Raw genomic sequence first — 24,289 nt, 5'->3', positions numbered from 1 at the left:
TGCTTAATTCATTAGACAAAAAATTGCAGGCAACTGCTATATTTTGTGATCTGCCAAAGGCATTTGACTGTGTAAATCACAATATCTTTTTAAGTAGATTAGAATATTATGGTGTAACAGGAAATGCTGCAAAATGGTTCAAATCTTATATATCTGGCAGGAAACAAAGGATGTTATTGGGAAAGAGACAAGTATTAAGCTATCAGGCATCATCCAGCTGGGAGCTAATTACATGTGGGGTACCACAAGGTTCCATTTTAGGGCCCTTACTTTTTCTTGTGTACATCAATGACCTTTAATCAGTAACATTACCAGATGCCAAGTTTGTTTTGTTTGCCGATGATACAAACATTGCAATAAATATCAAATCAAGTATAGTCTTAGAAAGATCTGCTAATAAAATATTAATCACTGGTTCCTAGCCAATTCTTTGTCACTAAACTTTGAAAAAACACACTACATGCATTTCAGAACTTGTAAGGGGTGTCCCACGAGTATATGCCTAACATACGATGACAAGCAGATAGAAGAAGTGGACAGTGTTAAATTCTTGGGATTACAGCTTGATAATAAATTCAACTGGGAGGAGCACACCACAGAACTGATGAAGTGTCTTAACAAATCTCTGTTTGCAATGCGAATTTTGTCAGACATAGGGGATATAAAAATGAAAAAGCTGGCATACTATGCTTACTTTCATTCCATAATGTCATATGGGATTATTTTTTGGGGTAATTCATCAAGCCAAGCTAAAGTTTTCCGGGCACAAAAACGTGCAGTAAGAACTATATGTGGTGTGAACTCAAGAACATCCTGCAGAATTATGTTTAGGGAACTAGGGATACTAACTACTGCTTCCCAATATATTTATTCCTTGATGAAATTTGTCATTAAAAATATATCACTTTTTCAAACCAACAGCTCAATTCATGGAATCAATACTAGGAATAAGAATAATCTTCACAAGGATTTAAAGTCACTTAGTCTAGTACAAAAATGTGTGCATTATTCAGGAACACACATTTTCAATAACTTGCCAGCAGCCATAAAAAGCTTAACAACCAATGAAATTCAGTTTAAGAGAAGCCTAAAGCATTTATTGGTGACAAACTCCTTCTACTCCATTGATGAATTTCTTAGTAAAACCAATTGATTTGTATATAAGTACATCATAACTTCTGCACTATTTCAGTGCAGTAATGTGTCAATTTGTGTGTGTGTGTGTGTGTGTGTGTGTGTGTGTGTGTGTGTGTGTGTGTGTGTGTGTGTGTGTGTCTAATCTAACTTCTGCACCATTTCAGTGCAGTAATGTGTTCATTGTAAATAAGTATTACAGTAGTTGTATTACATGTTTATTACCTTATAAATAAATAAAAAACTTTTTTTATTTTAAATTCAGTGCATTAGCATTTGTAAAATGACTCTTAGTGTTCATTAAAAAATGACGAGCATTCCACTTGGGACCTGTGGAATGGTACATTAGCTTATTTGTTTTAGTTGTAAATATTTGTCATGTATTGTTGTTTTTCTGACATGTTCCACATCCCGGAGGACCTCCTCACTGCGGATCAATTGGAATGAAAGTAAATCTAATCTAATCTAATCATGAAATGAGCCAGTAGTTACAACCTACCTAGAGGATTCGGATCAAGAGAAATATTTGATACAAGTCATCAGCTTTGACCAGCAGCATAATGTCAATGGCCACTGTGGTGTCACATTTTGCTGTGTTTATTCACAGTTTTGTTGTTTGTTAGTGAAGACACATTGATTTGTATCTTAGCCTGAGGTCTAGGTCAGGATGTTTGTAAGTTGGTGAAGACAACTATTGGATAAAAAGAAAAGAAAAACCCGGTTGTGGTGACATGCTGACCTGTAGCTTAGTCAGATTTTTTAAAAATTGATACTGGTAATATGTTATGGTCTTCGTGTCATTTACACTGTTTGTCACGTTTCCTACACCACAGGCCAAAGCCGATGACACGTATCAAATGTTCCTCCTTGTCTGAGGCAACAGAGTATCATACAGTAACGAAAAGCGATACACCACCACCTGGTTGCACTTCAGTATATGATTACGGTTTACTGCTTTCACAAGGAATCCATGTCAAGACCTAAAATGCATGACAGTAATGTCTGTTGATTTACTTCTTGAGGTGGACAATGGCACATAGATGAATAGGGTGAGACTGGAGCCTGGAGTTGGGACAAGAGGCACAGTCCACGAGACGTCAGTGGGTGGCATAGTGTGTGCCACAATAAAGAGTGGCACCAAGCTTTACATTGAAGGTATCCGAATCGTTAAAAAAATATCTAGGCCTATAATATTTATGCCTATAATATTTATTGCTTTACCTAGTGTGCATCAGATACTTATAGTTAGATTTATACATTTCATAACAAACATTATTGATTTAATGTATTGGAGACATATCAGGATTTTTACATTATTTTATATACATTTCTGAGATGTTGCAACACAATTACATACTACAGCTTTCAGTATATAGATGTAAATGAATAATTTGAAACAAAGGAAACTCCTGGTTGAAAGATCAACAATGTAGGAAAAGATAGATTGTTGCTTACCATAAAGATGATACATTAAGCAGCACGCAGGCACAAATAAGAGACACTCACAGCCACAGCCTTCATCAGGTAGAGAAATGCAAACGTACACCATTCACTCACACAAACAACTCCGGCAGCTCAGACCAGAATGTGTCTTATGTAAAAGTGTCTTTTAGTTGTGCCTATCTGCAACTTAATGTCCCATATTTACAGTAAGTAGCAATCTGTCTTTTCCTATATTCTAAATATACAATTCCCTTGTTCAAACTGTAAAACTGTCATCAAACAATTCTTCAATAGATTAGTAACAATTTTCCACCAGAAAGGTATAGAGTAATTTTTTCAATGATCCTACTGCCTTTTATTGTATTGTAAATTTTTAATACTGTATACTACAGTGTTTGGGCAGAGAGTCTTAAACGGTGTGTCGGGAGTTTAAAATTCTCTCTGTGGTGAGTGCTGTAGATGTAGTGAAAATGGAGGGAGTCAAGTGCATTATACACACAAACAGAGTTGACACCCGGCACGATGTCTGACGGGAGTGACTGTATACGGGAAAAGCTTTTACGGTCACTCCCGGCAGCCACCATGCCTAGTGTTGACTCAGTTTGCGGAACAGTATGTTTATTTCTATGTGAGAACGACAGTACCTCGTTTATCTAAAGGGAAGGAACAGATAGTAGTTTTAGATTTTTTAAAAGTGGCGCACAAGGTGCCCTGTGTTTGGCAACACACGTTCCTAATTTTTTTTTTTTTGTTAAATACTGGGAGTGTCACGACATTTGCCGAATTTCCTCAGAAGGTTATGCCGTAATGAATGACTTAAAGCGAGAGTGATAGACTATCTTTCTGATGTCTGTGCTTGTGGGGCCTGACATAATATACATTGCAAAAGCTTGTTGTTAATTTGTTTGCTAAGCAGTCTGTGTGTACTTAACAATTCAAATTTTTATTGAGGTTTATGCCTGAGAACTTCACGTGGTTTGCTTCTGTGATATCCTTATCATTGCAACTTCACTTCACTTTGTTCTAACGATTTAGTTTCAAATTGTATCATTTTGGTTTTAGTTACATTTAGTTTCACCCATTTTGATGGGACTAAGATTCAAGTTTCTCTATTTATGACACGTTGTGGAATTCTTTCAGACCATTCATTTCATATCCTTATTATAATCCACAGTAATTCTGTTGGTATATGCTTCAGTTTTAGTAAGTGGAATTTGTATTTATCAGCAAACTTCATCTAATGTAAAAAACATTGGTATGTAATACCTCAGAGTTATCTTAAAATTTTGTATTGGAAATTTATAGGATATGTCGAGTCACAGACAGTCACGACAGAAAGATGCATTGGCGGCCAGAGACAGTGGTGGTGTGTGTGTGTGAGTTCTGTGTGTGGGAGTTGTCCTTGTGTGAATATGTGTGTGTTTTCTACTTTAGAAGAAGGCCTTTTGGTCAAAAGCTCAAACGTGTAGCAGTCTTTTTGTTCTGCCTGTGTCTGAGCCAAGGGTGGTGAGTAGCAGTTTATTATTTTCGTAATATTGTTATTATTCCATCCTGGGTATTCCATTGGTTGATTTTCTATTGTAAATTTGGATGTTGTGTTTCACATTTTTTTGTACTGTTTTGTTATAATTTTCTGAATTTACTATCCTGATAAATTCTCTCTGCAAATCAAAATTTAGCTTTGAAAATCCTAAGTTCAAATGAAAACACAGACCTCGTTACGTTTGCGGGAAATGAATCTTCTACAACACAGATTTTCAAAATTTGCAAACGAAATTGTTTTCTTTTGTTAGTGAAAGGGTAATATTAGTCTTGAAAGAAGGCAGTTTTCTTGAGTTTGTGTTTTTCAAATATATGTAAAATGATTTTTGGCCATGAAGGGGTTAATCTAAAACCCTTTTCAATAATTTGTTTAGTCTGCTTATCTGAATAAACTCTGTAAATACTATTTGAACTGCGTAATGATGGGGCATCTGAAGGTGGCTATAGTTTGGTAATGGAAATATTCTTCACAAAATGGGGTCAACTTGACTAGAAACCTGAAAACATACCATAAATCAGTCACTGGAAAAACCCTTCAGAAATCATCGTCTCTTGACTATTAATGTTGTCCATAATTTTTACAGTGTAATACTACCTGTAATAATAGCGAATATTTTGGGGAAGTTTGAAAGATAACCTAAGGGTTCATAGAATTGGAACCTATTATGTTCCCCATAAATGTGGGAAATACTGTGTGAAACAGATGTGACACTGTTTCTCCAGGCACTGCATCAACATTATATGTAAGACTCAGCACTGACTGAGCATAACACAGTACATGGGCACATACACATTCAATTATGAGAAAATGTCTTCTTATCTGTTTTGCAAGTTGTTTCTGGCACAACAATACGAAGGTGGTGATTGATATACATGTGGCATTGAATCTCATGAATCACGATAGTGGTTTTGCACTCAGCACAGTATTGTGGCCTGTGTTGGAAGCAATAAGATCGGTTCGACAGCATGCTGCAATTCGTGGAACATCGTCGGACAGCTAGTGTGAGCTGCCAGTAATACAAATACTTGGCTGAGCAACAGTTAAATTGTAGAATGGTCATTGTGAGCATTTAAATATCCTCTTCAAGCAATGGGTTCAGTTGAACATACTGTTACTGGATTTTGGCTTCGTCCCATGTTATAGTAATGATGTGGTATGTGACATCATATTTTCACAAACTGTGGGAACACTAACAACATTCCTTTTGTGTCTGTATTAGGTTTGGAATGCAGATTGTGGTGACAGACTGCTCTGTAACATAGACCAAGGTCTAGGTTAGGTTGATAGGTGATGGTTCGCTTGTCAGCAGGTATCGAATGTTTCAGTTAATCCTTCTAGTCACTATATAAGGAGGAAGACTACAAAGTACCGGCACTTCGCCAGGCGGCAGAAGGAGTGTGTGTGCTTTCAGAAATTCCACGGACGCAGTGCAAAGTAACGTTGTGAGAATCTCATGAAAATTTTGTTCCATTGACATACTTCAAAAATCTTTACTTGCATTTGCTTGTTTTATTTAGTATGTGCTGCTCTTGGACAGTCACAAGTACCAGTTCATTAACAACTACAAATTATAAATATCCAGTTACATAAAAAATGGAAAATCAAAGATCCAGGTTAGTTGTTTTAGAGAAAGCTTTATGTAATTCTTCCAAAGACCTGACGAAAGCCTATAACGATCTGTCCTGATATGTGGTGTCATCTCTGCAGTCACAACTTGGAGAGTTGCAGTGAGTAGCAGCTGTTATGCGTGTCCCACATCCGATTTGATTCAGTTCGTGGCGTGTGACGTGAGGTAGATTGAACACCGGCAGTGTGGTAGTTGCGTTTTTGACATGCAAGAAGACTTTCTGGGGTGGAGATGTTCACTCAGATGTGCAGGTAGTCACAACATTGTAATTGTCCGCTAATAGGCTCACGAAAGTTTTACGGGTCAGTTTATGAGATTTCGATCAGATTTTACAACCTCGCCGAATGATATCGTATATAGGAAGAGACTCGTTCTCCTTTTTCGTCTGTAACTAAATGGGAACTAGCTATCTGTTTACGTGTAGTGAAGTGATGTTGCTTAGCGCTGGGAGCCACTGGACAGAAGTGTACTGGATAACAATACAGGTAGCTTGTCCTAGCTGAACATGCACTAGATCAGTGTGGGAACTATTAACCTGTGCAGCTGAACAGTACTTGCATGGTGAAGGAAGTGCTGTCATTTCCAAACTGTTTGCGTCATCTCCATAAGGTGTTCCAATCGGTCTTTGCAACAAATTATTGTGGCATTTCATTTTTGCAGCTGTTTTCTGAAGACGGTGCCAGCAGATAAGCGACTTGTCCGAAGTGACACCCAGCACAGTGGATCAGTGTTGCATTGTAAAACATTGCTTCTGGATATTACCTGTGGGCAGTACAGCTACACGTACTTCTCAGTACGTACTTCGCAAGCCACCAAACAGTGCACAGCAGAGGGTATCTGGTACAACTACCGGTCATTCCCATTCCCGATCCGTTCACAAACAGAATGAGGGTAAAATGACTGTCTATATGCTTCTGTATGGCCCCTGATTTCTCTTATCTTGTCCTCGCCTTCCGTATGTGAGATGTCAGCTGCTGGCATTAGAACGATTCTGCAGCCTATCGCAGATGCCGATTCTCTAAATTTTTTCGATAAATTACTTGAAAATATGTCGACTTCTCTACAGGGATCGCTCTGCTGATGCTTGTGCCATTAACTCCCCACGTATGCCAATCGGTGGATGCCCATCCCTCTGGGGCGTCGGCACTCCCAGCAGTGGCCATCCTGCCAGGTGACCTTTGCTGCAGCTGGGTGGCACCCGTGGGAAGGGTCCCCGCTCGGAGTGGGTGGCATCACGGCGGATGACACGCGATGAAGTGTAGTTCACTGTCTCTTGCTGGTGGTGAAACACCAGCAGTCTCTGAGCGTTCACGAACTCAATTCAGTGCAAAGAAGTACAACCCCAAATCATTCCCTTCCACGGTCACACCGTGAGAAGAACGTCAGGCTAAGGATGGCAGTGGATCTTATTCACCACGGTATCTCGTATGTTCGAGAGCTGATGGGGAATCTTTCGTGACAATCAAGCCTCAGTTTTTTGTTGAGCGTTTAGGGGACAAATTTGAGGAGTTGGAGGGCTTGTCCAAAATGAGATCTGGGTCAGTGTTGATCAAAACAGTATCCTCTGCCCAGTCACGGTACTCACTCACTTGTGACAAGCTGGGGGATGTTTCTGTAACCATCACGCCCCATAAGAGCTTAAATGTGGTCCACGGTATTTTATTTCACAGGGATCTTCTTTTGCAGTCTGACGATGAGCTGAGCGCCAATTTAGAGTGGCGAGGTGTACATTTCATCCTGCGTGTCCACTGGGGTCCGAGGGATAACCAGGTTTCCACCGGTGCCTCATCTTGGCCTTCAAGGTTGATACCTTGTCCGAGAAGGTCGAGGTGACGGTCTGCCGCTGTGATGTAAAGCCCTATATCCCCACCTTGATGCAGTGCTTTAAGTGCCGGAAGTTCAGCCGTATGTCTTCGCACTGTACTTCCGGTGTCACATGTCGACATTGTGGACACCCGTCACATCCCAATACTCCGTGTGCCCTGCCTTCCATCTGTGTCAACTGCGGAGAGCACCATTCGCCTTGCTCGCCTGACTGCAGGATTCTCTAGAAAGAAAGTACGAGGCCCTGGACTGACTCACCTACACTGAGGCTAAGAGAAAATTTGAACACCTGCATCCTGCGCATATGACATCGTCTTACGCCGCCATTACAACAGTTCTGGCACCGTCAGCTCCGTCAACCCCCATCACCTCTCAGAGCCCCCTTGACGGTGGGGGCATTTCCCTCCCTGTTGCTCCTGTACCACCTACTTCGGGAGCAACATCCTCCCCCTCATTCACAACACGCCACAGTGAATCCTGTAACGCCCCATTTACAGAGTGGGAGCTCCTCAGTGCCCTTGCACACTGCCCCGACACAGCTCCCGGTCCTGATCGCATCCACAGCCAGATGATTAAACATATCTCATCTGACTATAGGCGACATCTCCTCGTCGTCTCCAACCGGATCTGGTGCAATGATGTCCTTCCGTCGCAATGGCGGGAGAGCACCATCATTCCAGTGCTCAACCCTGGTAAAAATCCGCTCGATGTGGATAGCTGTCGGTCCACGAGCCTCACCGACGTTGTTTGTAAGCTGCTGGACCGTACGGTATGTCGGCGGTGGGATTGGGTCCCGGAGTCACAGTCACGTGGCCTGCTGGCTCCGTGTCAGGGTGGCTTCTGCCAGGGTCGCTCTACCACTGATAATCTTGTGTGTCTCGAGTCTGCCATCCGAACAGCCTTTTCCAGATGCCAACACCTGGTTGCTGTCTTTTTTGACTTACGTAAAGCATACGACACGACTTGGCAACATCGTATCCTTGCCACATTTTATGAGTGGGGTCTCCAGGACACGCTCCCAATTTTTATCCAAAACTTCCTGTCGCTCCTTACTTTCCGTGTCTGAGTTGGTGCCTGCCATAGTTCCATCCATATCCAGGATAATAAAGTCCCGCAGGACTCTGTATTGAGTGTATCACTATTTTTAGTGGCCGTTAACGGTCTAGCAGCAGCTCTCGGGCCCTCTGTCTCACCTTCTCTGTATGCAGACGACTTCTTCATTTCGTACTGCTGCTCCAGTACTGTTGTTGCTGAGCATCACCTACAGGGAGCCATCCACAAGGTGGGGTAGTGGGCTCTAGCCCACGGATTGCAGTTTTCAGCTGCAAAGTCACGTGTCGTGCACTTCTGTCGGTGTTGTACCGTTCGTCCGGACCCAGAACATTACCTTCATGACGATCCACTCATTGTAATGCAGACATATCGCTTCTTAGGACTGGTTTTTGACATTCAATTGACTAATGGAGCTATGCAGATGCTTGTAAAAATGACAAGGACATATCACTCCACGTTTATGTAATACTGCCGTCTTCTGAAGAAGATAGATTTAAATCTATCGAAACCTAGGTAAAGATCACTTTATCCTTTGCAACTGGTCGGCTCCTTTTAATCTTATTACGTGGAACCGTTGCTGTAGCGCAGCTATGTTTAAAATACTGACATTCAATTGAGTTGTCTTCCTCATCTTCGTCAGCTTAAGCGGAAGTGCTGGCAGCACCTCAATGCCCTCCGTTGCCTGAGCAACACCAATTGGGAGGCAGATTGCTCTATGCTGCTGCAGCTCTACAGAGCCCTCGTCCAATCCCGAATTGACTACGGGAGTGTGGTTTACGGTTCGGCAGTGCCCTCGGCGTCGCATTTACTCGACCCTGCGGGGTTCGACTAGCGACGGGAGATTTTAGGACGATTCCGGTGACCGGCGTACTGGCGGAGGCTGGAGTCCCTCCGTTGTAGATCAGACATTCACAACTGCTTGCCAGTTATGTAGCACACATTTGTAGTTCTCCTGAGCATCTGAGTTACCGTCTCCTTTTCCCCGCTTGCGGCAGTCCGTCTCTCGCATCGGCGGCCCAGGTCGGCGCCGACGATTGCGACTCTCGTGGGATCCCTTCCCTCTGAACTGGAGTCCTTCCCTTTACTACCTCTACTTGTGGTCCGTTCACGTACGCCTCCACGGTGTACGCCTCGGCTGCAGCTTCGTCTGGAACATTCGCGTGGCCCCGAGGACTCTGTTAACTCTGCGGCTCTCCGCCGTCACTTCCTCTCGATTCTCGACTCGTTCCGGGGTTCTGAAGTCGTTTACACCGACGGCTCGATAGCTGATAGTCACGTCGGCTTTGCGTATGTTCGTGGAGGACATATTGAGCGGCACTCCTTGCCAGTTGGCTGGAGTGTTTTCACTGCAGAGCTGGCGGCCGTATCTCGTGCTCTCGAGTACATCCGCTCGTGCCCTGGCGAGTCATTTCTCCTGTGTACCGACTCGTCGAGCAGCCTACGAGCTATCGACGAGTGCTACCCTCACCGTACTCTGGTAGCATTTATCGAGGAGTCCGTCTGTGCCCCGGAATAGTCCCTTCGTTCGGTGGTGTTTGTCTGGACCCCTAGACACGTCGGAATCCCAGATAATGAACTTGCCGACAGACTGGCCAAACGGACGATGCGGAAACCGCACGTTCTGTCTTATGCCACAGGTTTTTCAGGCTTTGGGAGATGAAATGGCATAACAGTACGCACGACAAGCTGCGTGTCATTAAGGAGACGACAAATGTGTGGAAGTCTTCCGTGTGGTCCTCTCGCAGGGAATCAGTTGTCCTCTGCCGGCTCTGCACTGGTCACAAATGGCTAACGCACGGTCACCTACTCCGTTGCAAGGACGCACCTCTGTGTCACTGTGACTCCCAAATGACAGTCGTCCACCTCTTGCTGGACTGCCCACCTTTAGCCACTCTTCAGCGGACTTTTAACTTTCCCAGCTCCCTACCTTCGGTGTTGGGCGACAGTGCCTCAGCAGCAGCTTTTTTTTTTTTTTTACGTTTTATCTGTGAGAGTGGGTTTTATACTTCTATGTAGGTTTTAGCACACATCCTTTGTCACTCTGTGCCCTCGACCCTTGTGCTTTTAGGGTGGAAGTTTTAATGTGTTTCAGACTGGTTGCCTTCTCCTTTTTATTCTCATTGTCGGCCAGCCACTGTAATCTGCTTTCTTGTTATACTCTTTCCTGTTTCTAGTGTTTTTGTTGTTTTCTTGTCTGCTTCTGTCCCTTTGTGTGTTCGTTGCCTTTCCTTCGTTCTTGTGGTTTTTTCCTTTCATTCCGTTTTGTGTTATATGTCTCGTCTGTTTTATTTTCACACTTGTGATGTTGTGAACAAGGGACCGATGACCTCGTAGTTTGGTCTCTTTGCCCCCCTCTTTTAAACCGACTAACTTACTGAACCTCGAAGCAGGCCACTCTTCAGTTTGTGAAATTTAGTCTGCGTATCGGTGCAATGTATTGCGTGCAGTGCAGTGGACAGTGGCTAGTGGTTTTCTTATGTTCAGCTTATTGTCAAATAAGGAAATGATCTTTATTCGGGGAACCGCCTCGAGTGCTTTATATAGATGTCGTTCTATCCAGACTGTATCGTATGCTGCAGACAGACCTCGTAACAGTTAAAGAAATAATATCAATCTGCTATTTTTGTAAAGCATTTTAAATATAATGCTATTTCTCTTTTTCTTCAGGTTCACATATAAAAATGTTGAATATCCTGAAAGCAGAGATAGAGAAAAAGCGTAAATTACTGGAAGAGAAAGAGCTCGTGAAACCGAACAAGAAGTACTTCAAGCGAGCAGAGCTTGTTGCCAAGGAGGCGGAGGAGTACCGCCGCAAGTGTGGCGTGGGCGGCAGCGAGGAGGCGGAGCGGCAGTCGGAGAACGAGCAGCCGGGGGTGGACACCCGAGAAGGCGACCTCACCGACGACGGCGTGCCGACGCTGCCACGCAAGGAGGTGGTGCGGAGACTGCGCGAGCGTGGCGAGCCCGTCCTTCTCTTCGGGGAGACGGAGCTCGAGTCGTTCCGCAGGCTGCGGCGCAGTGAGATCCTCGAGCCGGAAGTCAACCGCGGGCTGCGTAACGACTTCCAGGAGGCACTCGAAAAGGTCAGATCTCCGTCTCGCCATTCTGGTGGCCTATGTTTCGTAGACGGGTTTGACTCGTCTCTCTACGCTACTCTGTAGTGTGCCGTTCCCTTCGTGTCTGTGTGACTACTGTGCCCTACACCGATATGAACCCGATTATTATGTCGGAGCCTCTGTCTCCCTCTACAATGTTTGTCCCCCACAGTCCCCTCAGTTACCGAATCGACTTTTCCTCGGTGCTCTGTAGTGTGGCTTATTATCTGTTCGTACGGTCTGTACCGTAAAGCTCTTTGCTTCCCGAATAAATTGAATACGTCTTTGTTTCTTATCCTCTTTGCCCATACCACCTCTGGCATTTTTCTGTAACATCACATTTCAAGAGCTTCTATTCTCTGCTTATCTGTGTTGTTTACGATCCACAGTTCAGTGCCTCCTGACGCTACTCACCTCGTATACGTTTTCAGACGACAACTCCTAAAACTTACAATTTGTATTCAGTCTCACCACATTTATCTTTTTCACACTGTCGCTTTCTGCATTCGATTGATACCTGTGCGACAGCACATCGACTACCTGATATGTTGCAAAACACTGCACATAACAGTGGAATTCTTCCAGGGCTCGTACGTCACGTTCTATTGGTGACAGAAAGATAGGGTCAAGTGTCCCGGGTAGCCCTCGGGCTAAGGGCCTTTTGTATACTCGACAGGAGGATCGTCTCGGTGTCACTACGCTACAGTACGGGATCAAAGTTTGAATACTACCCACTTCCCCTGCTTAGGGAAATGGAGCAAATCGATTAGCTCTTTTTTTTCATTTGATATCGTCTATGGTGGGCATTAAGGGGCTTCTGGAGGCACCGAGTACCTTAGAAAACCCTAAAGGAAGGGTTTTCTTGCCACTTTCTTGTACCGAAACTGAGTTGCTGATTCTAAGACAGCTATGCACAGCAAAAGACTGAAATTTTTATGATATATCCCTAAGAACCTGATCCCAAACAGCCTTGAAAATTCTCACATAGTTTCACAGTTACCCTACCTGCAGACGTAAAATCTGATGTGAGGAGATACATAGTTTATAAAGTGAAATAGTGTGGAGAAATATGCTTTAAAGTATCTGTTATCAGAAGGGTTATAGGAATGCCACGTTCTAGTAGCGAAGCACGTGCAAAATTTTTGTGCTCGTGAAATCCTGTCTGAGGTGCAAAATTAGTTGTGCATTATTTCAATTTCAGATAAGGTAAATTATCAAAATTTCACTGACCCGTGAAGTTCTTTTCATACAAGTGACATGCTATGGCAGGGAAAAGGAGGGGACAATTGGAAAAATTACCTTATCGGAGCACAGAAAAGGTGACCGAAAAGTGGAGTACCGGCTGTCACAATCTGCCTTCCTCGACAGCTTTAAAAATGTTCTCCAAAGTTACGGCACACAAACATATTTGTGCTTTTTTGTGCCGAGATAGGAGGAGACGGAGCAGTGGGAAAGAGGTGGAAAAGTAGTAAATACTGCAAGATAGTAGACAGTGGTCGCGGTACAGAAAGAGCGAAGGAGACGGTGGCGGTGCGAGAGATAGAGAGGAGTCGGGGCGGGGCACAGTGACGGAGAAAGAGTAAAGTGGACAGTGCCAGTGGAAGAGGAATAAAGAGAAAGAGAAGGAGAAAGTGAAAATGGGTGAGAGCCAGTGATAACGAGAGACAGAGTCTGCGACAGTGACGGCGAGGAAGAGGGAGAGGTGACGACAGTAGGAAGGGAGGGATGAGACGGTATCGGTAAGAGAGAGCAAAAGGGAGAATGTGGCACTGAGAGGGTACAGGAGTAGTAGGACAGGACGAAGGGAACTGTGGCCGCGAGACGGGAGGCGGCGACACACACAGTGAGTCGGGAGTGAGAAAGAGCGAGTGGGAGTGGATGGGTCTGAGCGACTTGGAGCAGTGGACTAGTAGGTGTGAGAGAATTAGAGTTAGGGGAGCTTGTGGGAGTGAGAGGTGAGTTGCACATTAAAAAATATTTTCACGTGCCAAAATTTTTGGGAAAATTTTTGAAGGTGCCACACTTTTTTGTCTGAGTCTTTTAAACGGGAGCATATTCACTTTTTTGTGCTACGATAGGAGCATTTTTTGGCTGTAATCCTCTACACTTGTGTCATCAGTTATTTTATTACCCAAATTTGCAAAACTTACCTATTGCTCGCAGCATCTCATTTCGTAATCTAATTGCCTCGGCATCATCCGATAACTACTGCAGCCCACTACCGTACTTAGTTTCTGTTCGACATTTGACCTCTCTTCGAGACACTGATCTTCCGAGTCTCTGACATGTACAGTGTCATCGGCAAACTTTAAAGGTCGTATGTATTCTCCCTGTACTTTAATTCATTTCCCAAACATCTCACCAGTTTCCTTTACAGCTCGCTCAGTGCACCGACTGAATGACGTGTGGGATAAGCGATATCTCTATCCCACTCGTATCTAAACTACTACCTCCCTTTCATCTCGTCTGACTCCTAAACTGTTGTCTGGTTTCTGTATAACTTACAGATAACTTTTTGGTCGTGTTTTATATCTGATAACTTTCGAATGTCAGAGAGTGTGACCCAGTCAACATTGTCAAACGTTTTTTCTACTGATGCTTTTCACTTGGGCCTGCTTAGGACTGTGGGGTTTATTTTGACTCTCCACACAGGTCTTCTGTTCCTCCTTAGCCCAGAAAGCTTTCATTTTCTGGCTGTAAGCAAGCTTCCTCTTCTCTGTCCATTTCAGTCTGCTGATGTCTCTCTGCTCATTCTGCTTGCAAATGACACTGGGGATAATCCAAATGTCTGCAGAAGATCCGTCACCTTTTCCTCTAGATGTGATTACGTCTTCTCGGAGACGGTACAGTTAATTGTCGTGTGGGATCCTGTAGGTGCCATCCTCTTCTCTTATCGGCCCTATTTTTTTTCCGTAGGATTTTCCATTCCTCGAGCTCCATTTTCCTGAGTTGACACTACCTGTTCAGCAGGAGCCATTCACAGATGTGGCTCCTTACTACTGAGTTGTAATGTTTGAGTTGAAGTTTCTCGGAATGGTGTCTGGAGAGGTAAATGCTCGTGCAAGAGTGGTAGACCCTCTCCAACTTGGCAGGTGTGGCATCTGTGACCGAGTTCTCACTCTTATTTTCAGAAATCCAATCCTCTAAATACTTGACCCATGGACTGTACAAATGGTTGTACCCTCTAATGGAACTGCAAATGTAGGTTCCCTTAATGTTAGTCAGGAACAAACTTTTTTGTATACTGCCCCACGTGTCGGTCGTAGCTGCTGTGCTGTGGAGACTCTGAAGTTCGTTACTAGCCTCCTGTATTTTGTCGGTTAACAAGACGAGGTCATCTGCAGTGGTTAGACAGGGCACATTGACGTTACCTTTTTCGTGTCCAATCTCCATTCCAGTTCCCGACAATAGTATGTGAGTCTGTTCGCTGATAATTATCTCCAGTATACATCTGAAGAGTATGGGTGAAAGGCTGTCACTTTGTCTAACTCACATTGGAATGGTTAAACTTTCATAGAGCTCACCTCTAAATTTGACTTTGGAGGTGGTGCTCCTCAGAAAGGCCCGTACTACTCTAGTGCTCTCCTCATCCGAGCACAGTTTTTGTAGGATGAAGGTCAGGGTCTGCTTGTCTGTCGCATCATACACCATTCGAATGGCTACCCGGGGATGTCTGCCACGACTCCGGTGTGAAAAAAGTAAGGCCGGTCTCTACCTGCATCTACGTGTTCGTAGATACTCTGCAAGCCGCCATACAGTGCACGCCAGAGAGTACAGTGTACCATTACTAATCATTCTCTGCCCTCTTCCACTTGCAAATAGAGCGAGGGAAAAACGACTGTCTGTATGCCTCTGTATGAGCCCTAATTTCTCTTATCTTATCTTCTAAGTCCTTGTGTGCAATGTATGTTGCTGGCAGTAGAATTGTTTGACAGTCAGCTTCGAATGCCGGTTCTCTAAATTTGTCAGTACTGTTTCTCGAAATGATTCCCGTGCCGTGTCGTTCGTATGAGAGTCTGTCCGAAGGCCGAATGATGGCGTTTGTACGATCCTCCTGCGTGAATGATTTCTTGAACGTGAAATTTTAAACTTCGGCTATCTACAGCTGCCACTCCGTACTAGTCGACAAGGGACCGAATAGAAGTCTCAGACCCGCATAATGATTTTACTTACGACCAGAATTTCCTCGGATTCTCAGACAGACGTTTGGTAGGCGTGACGGTGGTAGTTGTTGTATGCTTTGTGCATACATCTTTTCACAGGCACACAAACCCCTATTAAACTGCGCTACGGTCGCAGGTTCGAATCCTGCCTCGGGCACGGATGTGTGTGATGTCGTTAGGTTAGTTAGGTTTAAGTAGTTATAAGTTCTAGGGGACTGATGACCTCAGAAGTTAAGTCCCATAGTGCTCAGAGCCATTTGAACCATTTGAGCCACGATTTACAGTCTGCTTAAACTTTGCCATAATTCCTCTACGTCCATATTACTGTAACTAAGTGATGTCAGTTCAATGTCTAAGTGAGATGCTAACAACTGCTTATCTGCTCTATCTTGCAGAAACACTCTCCTAGCCTTTTTAACTGGCTTATTAACTTTCGTAATCGTAGTTGCTATAATGACATCGTGATCACTAATCCCCATTAGTGCACTGACACTGTTGATAAATTCCAGCCTATTTGTAGTGAAGAGGTCTAAGGTATTTCTGTTGTGTGTGGGCTGCTGAGCTCGAGGCAGTTCTCAGAAAACCTGTTCAACTGTATTTTGCACAACTGTCTCATCTGCATCCGCCGCAATGAATCCGTAGACATCGCAGTCTATACTAGGCCGGTGAGAGTCGCCTCCGATTAGTATTGCACGATCCGGGTATTTACACGCTACTGACCACGATTCTAGAACTGTCAAGCAGAGTCAGGTGACCGGTAAAAAATCCGACTGTTAGCTCGATATCAAACGCACCTGTTATACACAACCGGATAACTTCGCCGTCACACTCGATTTCGACGTCGATAGAGAGAATATTTTTGTCAACTGCAGTGAACACTCCCCCTCCTGTGGTCTCCAATTGTCTTTCCGATATACATTCCGTGACTCGTTAAGTATCTCGGAGCTTTCCACTTCAGGTTTCTGCCAGCTCTCTCGAACCCGAGAACGATTTGAGTGTGAGAACTTTCCCAGAGGCAGTAAATTTGGGAACTTTATTACGAATACTGATAAAATTTTGACAGTAAGTGTTTTGGATTTGCTCTGTGCAAGATCCGCTAGGGAGAAAGCTGAAATAATACGGATTCTCGTTTCTTTTGACTGTTCCTCGAGTCGAGTCATAATGTCAGTATTGTCGTACTTATTCTTTGGAACCCAAACTGATCTTCCCCCGGGTCAACTTCCTCCATGTCTTTCTTAATTCAAGTTTAGCAACTGTGCCTTATTACACTAACACATTGCTAATACACACACAGCTGTCAGAAACTGCGTTCTTCAGTGTCGGTGTTACTACCTTCTTCCTGAAGTCTGAGAGCCCTGGCGCAATCTGGTATGTCCCGTGTACTCGGTGTAACACTTTAGTCTCGGTCGATTCAGCAGGGATCTTAATACCTCTGAAGGACCGTCACCTATTACGTGTACCTTGTTTCGACTTCTCCATCTTGCTGTTGTTGTGGTCTTCATTCCAGAGACTCCACACTACTCTATTCTGTGCAAAACTCTTTCCTCTGAATAACTACTGAAACCGTCATTCATTTGAACGTACTTACCGGATTCGTCTCTCGGTCTCCGTCTGCAGTTTGCTGTCCCAGATCGAAACAATATTTCTGACGGAGTGCAGCGTTTAGTATCGAATCTGTGACGAGGAAGAAAATGTGTGGTCTTCCCTGTTCAGTTTTAACTCTGGAAAATGTACAGAGAGTGGGAATGGCAGTTCCCGCTAGTCCAAAATAATCTGCTAGGTGAGAGGCTGTGTCGTTCGCTTCGTCACATCTCACACGATCGTCTCAGATTTCACCTGTACAAAATAATGATTGTCCAGCAGCTAAGTGAAGTGGATTTTGAGCAGTGCAGAGAATTTTGTGGCGTAATGGACACTATTCTTATTGAAGATGCGATTGTCCCAGTATTAGTGGTCGATGAAGCCCATTTTCGTCTGTACGAGTATCGGGTATCGGAGAACTCATTCGAACTACACCAAAAATCTCTCCACAGCTCAAAAGTAATAGTGTGGTGCAGTATTTTCGAGATAGGGATTGTTGGGACCTTACTTTTTTGAAGAGGGAGGAACTGTAGTTTCTGTGACATCAGCTCCCTACGTCAAAATGCCGAACGACTTTCTTCGTCGACAACTCGAAAGGCGGCGAGTGAGTGTGAGAGAAATGTGTTTACGACAGGACGATGCCGCAGATTACGCGGAAGTAGGTCGACAGATGTTCCCGGAACGTGTCATTTCAGTATACGGTGATGTTCCTCGGCTCCTACACTCGTCCAGTCTAGTGATCTCTGACTTCTTTTCGTGAGCCTACTCGAAAGCGAGAGTGTACGTAAACGAGACCCACGCTATTGGTGACTTCGAGATTTTCGTTCGTCAGGAAATTGAATCTGTGCTGGATGAAATGCTGGAGGAGCCTTGTGTAACCTAATTGAGGTAGATTTAAAAAATGCAATTAAAGTAATATTAGCGAATGCAAGATTTTTCAAAATAAAATCAGGTTTCAGTTATTCAGCAGTGAAAACGTGAATTTCTTCTGCTGTACCCTGTACTCAGAGTTCGTGGATTGATGCTACACGTCAGTCTGACAGCCCACTTATGGACTAAATTCTTCTTTGCGAGTGTATTGAACTGCTCTTCACTGTAACACCAAATGAGAGAGAAAGTAATGAAAGAAAACAAGCCTTCGTGCTTCTGTGTGAGAGACAGTCGAGATCATCCGTATAGTGAAGTTAGCAGCATTCAGTTCCTTCTCGAAATCTTGAACACAACACTTCCAAGAACACCTTCCATCTACCGCCCATTCTAAGAATTTAAAAATGATCGACTGTTTCATCACTTTGAGGCAATAAAATTGTCTGTTTTTTTTGTTTTTTTTTTTGTTTTTTGTTTTTTTAATAAAAAAAGGAGTTCCATGCCAGAGACTTTATGGATTGTGTTTTGCAGTTAAACATTAATCTTTTCCCTGAAAGCCATATGCTAATGTTACTGACTCCTCTATCCACCTACATCATTTGTGAGGTGTGCGTTTTAAATGAGCACTATTTTGAAATAAAAATAAAAATGTAGACTTTTCTTACCAATTTTACTGTTGCATGAAAGCCTGTAATTTAATCTATTTTTCTATGTAATCCCACCAGTGTTCATTGTGTTTACATTTGTTTGGGAGAGTTTGAAAAATATGTGGTGTGATTCATTTTCTTAGTGCTAAGAGTGTGAAAGTGGCATAAATTCACTGTCAGACCAGTGAAGTGTATGGAGAAATCATTACGAGTGATAGGGTGGTACAGAAGTAAGCAAGAGATTTTAAATACGGCAGTAGGAATGTGTATGATGAGGCGCGAAGTGGGGGGGACCTTCAGTCTTTACAGACAATTTGGTGCAGAAAGTTGATGAAAAAGTGATAGAGAACACATGCTTTAGAATTTCAGTGTTATGTGATGAGTTTCCTCAAGTGTCAGGAAGTGTACTTTATGGATCAGGCAGCAGATTTCTATGAGGATGGTTTTCAAAAGCAGTTTGTACGATACAATAAGTGCATTAATATTGGTGGGAATTCTGTAGATTAAAATACAGGCTTTTGTGCAAAAATAAAATTACTAAGAAAAGTCTACCTTTCCTGAAAACAAACTGTGCATCTGGCAGCAAATTGTGTGTACTGGATATGTAACTACTCTCCTATACATCGCTTTCTTAAAAACTTTTGAAAACACTGTTAAAAAAAAAAAAAAAGAAGAAGAAGGAGGGGGTGTTGCTGGCAATGGTCTACATTCTCTCACATGCACTTTTTACAGAGTGATTTCACTAACAAATATCTCAGTCTGTGAACGAGTTAACCTTCCCTAAAAGACACACTGCACTGGCAACAAAGTACAGAACTGTACTATGGTGCACTGATCTTTATAAACCTACTTGAGATTTCATCATACCCATGACAGTCTTTAGTGACATAATAATTTTTTCAGTTTGATCATTCCTTGTTTCCTGTACTGCATGCGATGTAGATGTCTCAGAAAAGAGCTATTAAGAGTTCTCTGCATTCATCTGTTTCGATAAAATTTGGTTTAACTTGACGACTATAGACAAGATGTAATTACTACATATTTTACACAACTCTGGATCACAAACAGTGTCATTCTCATAGAAGAGAGATGTACTGTGTTGAGCACCCACTTTCTGCCCTGACACATATTTCATAATTGACCATATAGTTTTAAATTTGCCCTTAGAGCTTTCTGTTCTCTTGGTGTAATTAATTGCTTTAGTGTGTTTGGTGATGACATTCCTCAGCACTTTGTGAAGTTCTGTTGCTGTGCTCTGACTTTCCTTCATATTATAATGAAGCTCCTGTTGTCTCCTGGATTATACTCTAATGCCATTATTCAGCCCAGTTGCCTATTAGTACTGTGCATCTGCCTGCCATTTTTTGATCTGAAAGAACTGTCAGAGAAAGTGATAAAGTTTTCAAGAAATATAAAGGTTGATTGAGTCATCTGTATTCTTGACTTTTTGCCAAGTTTGCCTTACGAGGTTGACTTTAAATACATGGTTGCAGGTGTACTCGTACCTCTAAATCTATTGTTTGATTTTTTTCTTGCATTGTGCTCATCAGCCAGAGAACAGTCTAGGAAGTCACTGTCTATGATTGCTTTGTTGTATCCCTGAACTCTACACGGAAAGTATACTGTCTGTACAAAGTTATAAAATCCAAGTAAATCCTTTAACATTCTTTCCTCTCGAGAGTCATCCAAAAGGTTAATATTGGAAAGCAAGGGGAAACTACAGCCATAATTTTTCCCGAGGGCATGCAGCTTTAGTGTATGGTTAAATGATGATGGCGTCCTCTTGGGTAAAATATTCCGGAGGTAAAATAGTGCCCCATTCGGATCTCCGGGCGGGGACTACTCAGGAGGATGTCGTTATCAGGAGAAAGAAAACTGGCGTTCTACGGATCGGAGCGTGGAATGTCAGATCCCTTAATCGGGCAGGTAGGTTAGAACATTTAAAAAGGGAAATGGATAGGTTAAAGTTAGATATAGTGGGAATTAATGAAGTTTGGTGGCAGGAGGAACAGGACTTTTGGTCAAGTGAATACAGGGTTATAAATACAAAATCAAATAGGGGTAATGCAGGAGTAGGTTTAATAATGAATAAAAAAATAGGAGTGCGGGTAAGCTACTACAAACAGCATAGTGAACGCCTTATTGTGGCCAAGATAGACACGAAGCCCATGCCTACTACAGCAGTCTAAGTTTATATGCCAACTAGCTCTGCAGATGATGAAGAAATTGATGAAATGTATGATGAGATAAAAGAAATTATTCAGGTAGTGAAGGGAGGCGAAAATTTAATAGTCATGGGTGACTGGAATTCGTCATTAGGAAAAGGGAGAGAAGGAAACATAGTAGGTGAATATGGATTGGGGGGAAGAAATGAAAGAGGAAGCCGTCTGGTAGAAATTTGCACAGAGCATAAATTAATCATAGCTAACACTTGGTTCAAGAATCATGAAAGAAGGTTGTATACATGGAAGAACCCTGGAGATACTAAAAGGTATCAGATAGATTATATAATGATAAGACAGAGATTTAGGAACCAGGTTTTAAATTGTAAGACATTTCCAGAGCAGATGTGGAATCTGACCACAATCGACTGCTTATGAACTGTAGATTAAACCTGAAGAAACTGCAAAGAGGCAGGAATTTAAGGAGATGGAACCTTGATAAACTGACTAAGCCAGAGTTTCAGGGAGAGCATAAGGGAACAATTGAAAGGAATGGGAGAAAGAAATACAGTAGAAAAGGATGGGTAGCTCTGAGGGATGAAGTAGTGAAGGCAGCAGACGATCAAGTAGGTAAAAAGATGAGGGCTGGTAGAAATCCTTGGGTAACAGAAGAAATATTGAATTTAATTGATGAAAGGAGAAAATATAAAAATGCAGTAAATGAAGCAGGCAAATAGGAATACAAACGTCTCAAAAATGAGATCGACAGGAAGTGCAAAACTGCTAAGCAGGGATGGCTAGAGGACAAATGAAAGCTTGTAGAGCCTTGTCTCACTAGGGGTAAGATAGATACTGCCTACAGGAAAATTAAAGAGACCTTTGGAGAAAAGAGAACCACTTGTATGAATATCAAGAGCTCAGATGGAATCCCAGTTCTAAGCAAAGAAGGGAAAGCATAAAGGTGGAAGGAGTATAAAGAGGGTCTATACGAGGGTAATGTACTTGAGGACAATATTATGGAAATGGAAGAGGATGTAGATGAAGATGAAATGGGAGCTACAATACTGCGTGAAGAGTTTGACAGAGCACTGAAAGACCTGAGTCGAAACAAGGCCCCGGGAGTAGACAACATTCCATTAGAACTCCTGACGGCCTTGGGAGAGCCAGTCCTGACAAAACTCTACCATCTGGTGAGCAAGATGTATGAGACAGGCGAAATACCCACAGACTTCAAGAAGAATATAATAATTACAATCCCAATGAAAGCAGGTGTTGACAGATGTGAAAATTACCGAACAATCAGTTTAATAAGTCACAGCTGCAAAATACTAACGCGAATTCCTTATAGACGAATGGAAAAACTGATAGTAGTCGACCTCGGGGAAGATCAGCTTGGATTCCGTAGAAATGTATGAACACGTGAGGCAATACTGACCATACGACTTATCTTAGAAAATAGATTAAGGAAAGGAAAACCTAAGTTTCTAGCATTTGTAGACTTAGAGAAAGCTTTTGACAATGTTGACTGGAATACTCTGTTTCAAATTCTGAAGGTGGCAGGGGTAAAATACAAGGAGCGAAAGGCTATTTACTATTTGTACAGAAACCAGATGGCAGTTATAAGAGTCGAGGGGCATGAAAGGGAAGCAGTGGTTGGGAAGGGAGTGAGACAGGGTTGTAGCCTATCCCCGATGTTATTCAATCTGTATATTGAGCAAGCAGTAAAGGAAACAAAAGAGAAGTTTGGAGTAGCTATTAAAATCCATAGAGAAGAAATAAAAACTTTGAGGTTCACCGGTGACATTGTAATTCTGTCAGAGACAGCAAAGGACTTGGAAGAGCAGTTGAACGGAATGGACAGTGACTTGAAAGGAGGATATAAGATGAACACCGACAAAAGCAAAACGAGGATAATGGAATGTAGTCAAATGAAGTCAGGTGATGCTGAGGGAATTAGATTAGGAAATGAGACACTTAAAGCAATGAAGAAGAGAAATTTGTTATCATCGAGTATAGATTTAAGTGTCAGGAATTCTTTTCTGAAAGTATTTGTATGGAGTGTAGCCATGTATGGAAGTGAAACATGGATGATAAATAGTTTGGACAGGAAGAGAATAGAAGCTTTCGAAATGTGGTGCTACAGAAGAATGCGGAAGATTAGATGGGTAGATCACATAACTAATGAGGAGGTATTTAATAGAAGAAGTGACCAGTTTGTAGGGCATGTTCTGAGGCATCAAGGGATCACAAATTTAGCATTGGAGGGCAGCGTGGAGGGTAAAAATCGTATAGGGAGACCAAGAGATGAATACATTAAGCAGCGTCAGAAGAATGTAGGTTGCAGTAAGTACTGGGAGATGAAGAAGCTTGCACAGGATAGAGTAGCATGGAGAGCTGCATCAAACCAGTCTCAAGACTGAAGACCACAACAACAACAACAACAACATAAAATCAACTTCATGTTTCTCTTAAGAACCAAGCGTAGTGCAGCTTCAAGTCTGGAGAGGAAAACCCAGTCGTCAGAACTGGGAGATCAGAGGAACTTATAATGAGAAGTTTTTTCCTTGAAAATTCAAACTACCCTGCAAAATGTACAAATATTTTGTTGTTACAATATTTTCACGTATCAACTCTTTTGAGTGAAACATACGACTTGGCGTAAACTGCCAGTACTAGATTCTGCAGCGGAACGCACACATAGAAATTAGGTAAACTGCTCTCCAGACATTTAAATTAGATATTAACAAATACCTTTTTTCTCAGAAGTATTTCACTTACTATTTTCAGTCTGCATTTTATATACTCTCTATGTCAGCATTGTCAGTTATTTTGCCACACAAATAATAAAACTCATCTACTATTTTAAGTGTCTCCTTTTCTAATCTAATTCCCTCAGCATCGCCTGATTTTATTTGACTACATTCCAGTACCCTTATTTTACCTTTGTTGGTATTCATCTTATAATGCTTTTTCAAGACACAGTCCCTCTTACATGTCCTGTGCTGTCTCTGACAGAATTACAATGTCATCAGCAAACCTGAACTTTAATGCCTTCTCCAAATTTGCCCCTGATGTCCATTGCTGCTTATTGCGTGTACAAATTGAATAACATCACTGATATGCAACAACCCTGTCTCACTCCTTTCTCAA

The 24,289-nt window shown here is 42.6% G+C and overlaps 1 protein-coding gene across 5 annotated transcripts in view; it reads left to right on the top strand.

Moving 5' to 3' along the window:
• The window catches only part of LOC126215158 (pre-mRNA-splicing factor 18), a 119,387-nt gene that overhangs the window by 9,071 nt on the left and 86,027 nt on the right, over nt 1-24,289 (top strand). For all 5 annotated transcript variants that reach the window (XM_049941825.1, XM_049941828.1, XM_049941824.1 and 2 more), the window contains exon 2: nt 11,292-11,707. In XM_049941825.1, the coding sequence (XP_049797782.1) occupies nt 11,306-11,707 (402 nt within the window). In that variant the 5' untranslated portion in view covers nt 11,292-11,305. The remainder of the gene's footprint in view (nt 1-11,291; nt 11,708-24,289) is intronic.

This window comes from Schistocerca nitens, chromosome 12 (genome assembly GCF_023898315.1).
Source record: "Schistocerca nitens isolate TAMUIC-IGC-003100 chromosome 12, iqSchNite1.1, whole genome shotgun sequence".
Taxonomy (NCBI): domain Eukaryota; kingdom Metazoa; phylum Arthropoda; class Insecta; order Orthoptera; family Acrididae; genus Schistocerca; species Schistocerca nitens.
The sequence above is the reverse complement of the archived record's forward strand: the minus strand, read 5'-3'. Positions and strand labels throughout refer to the sequence as shown.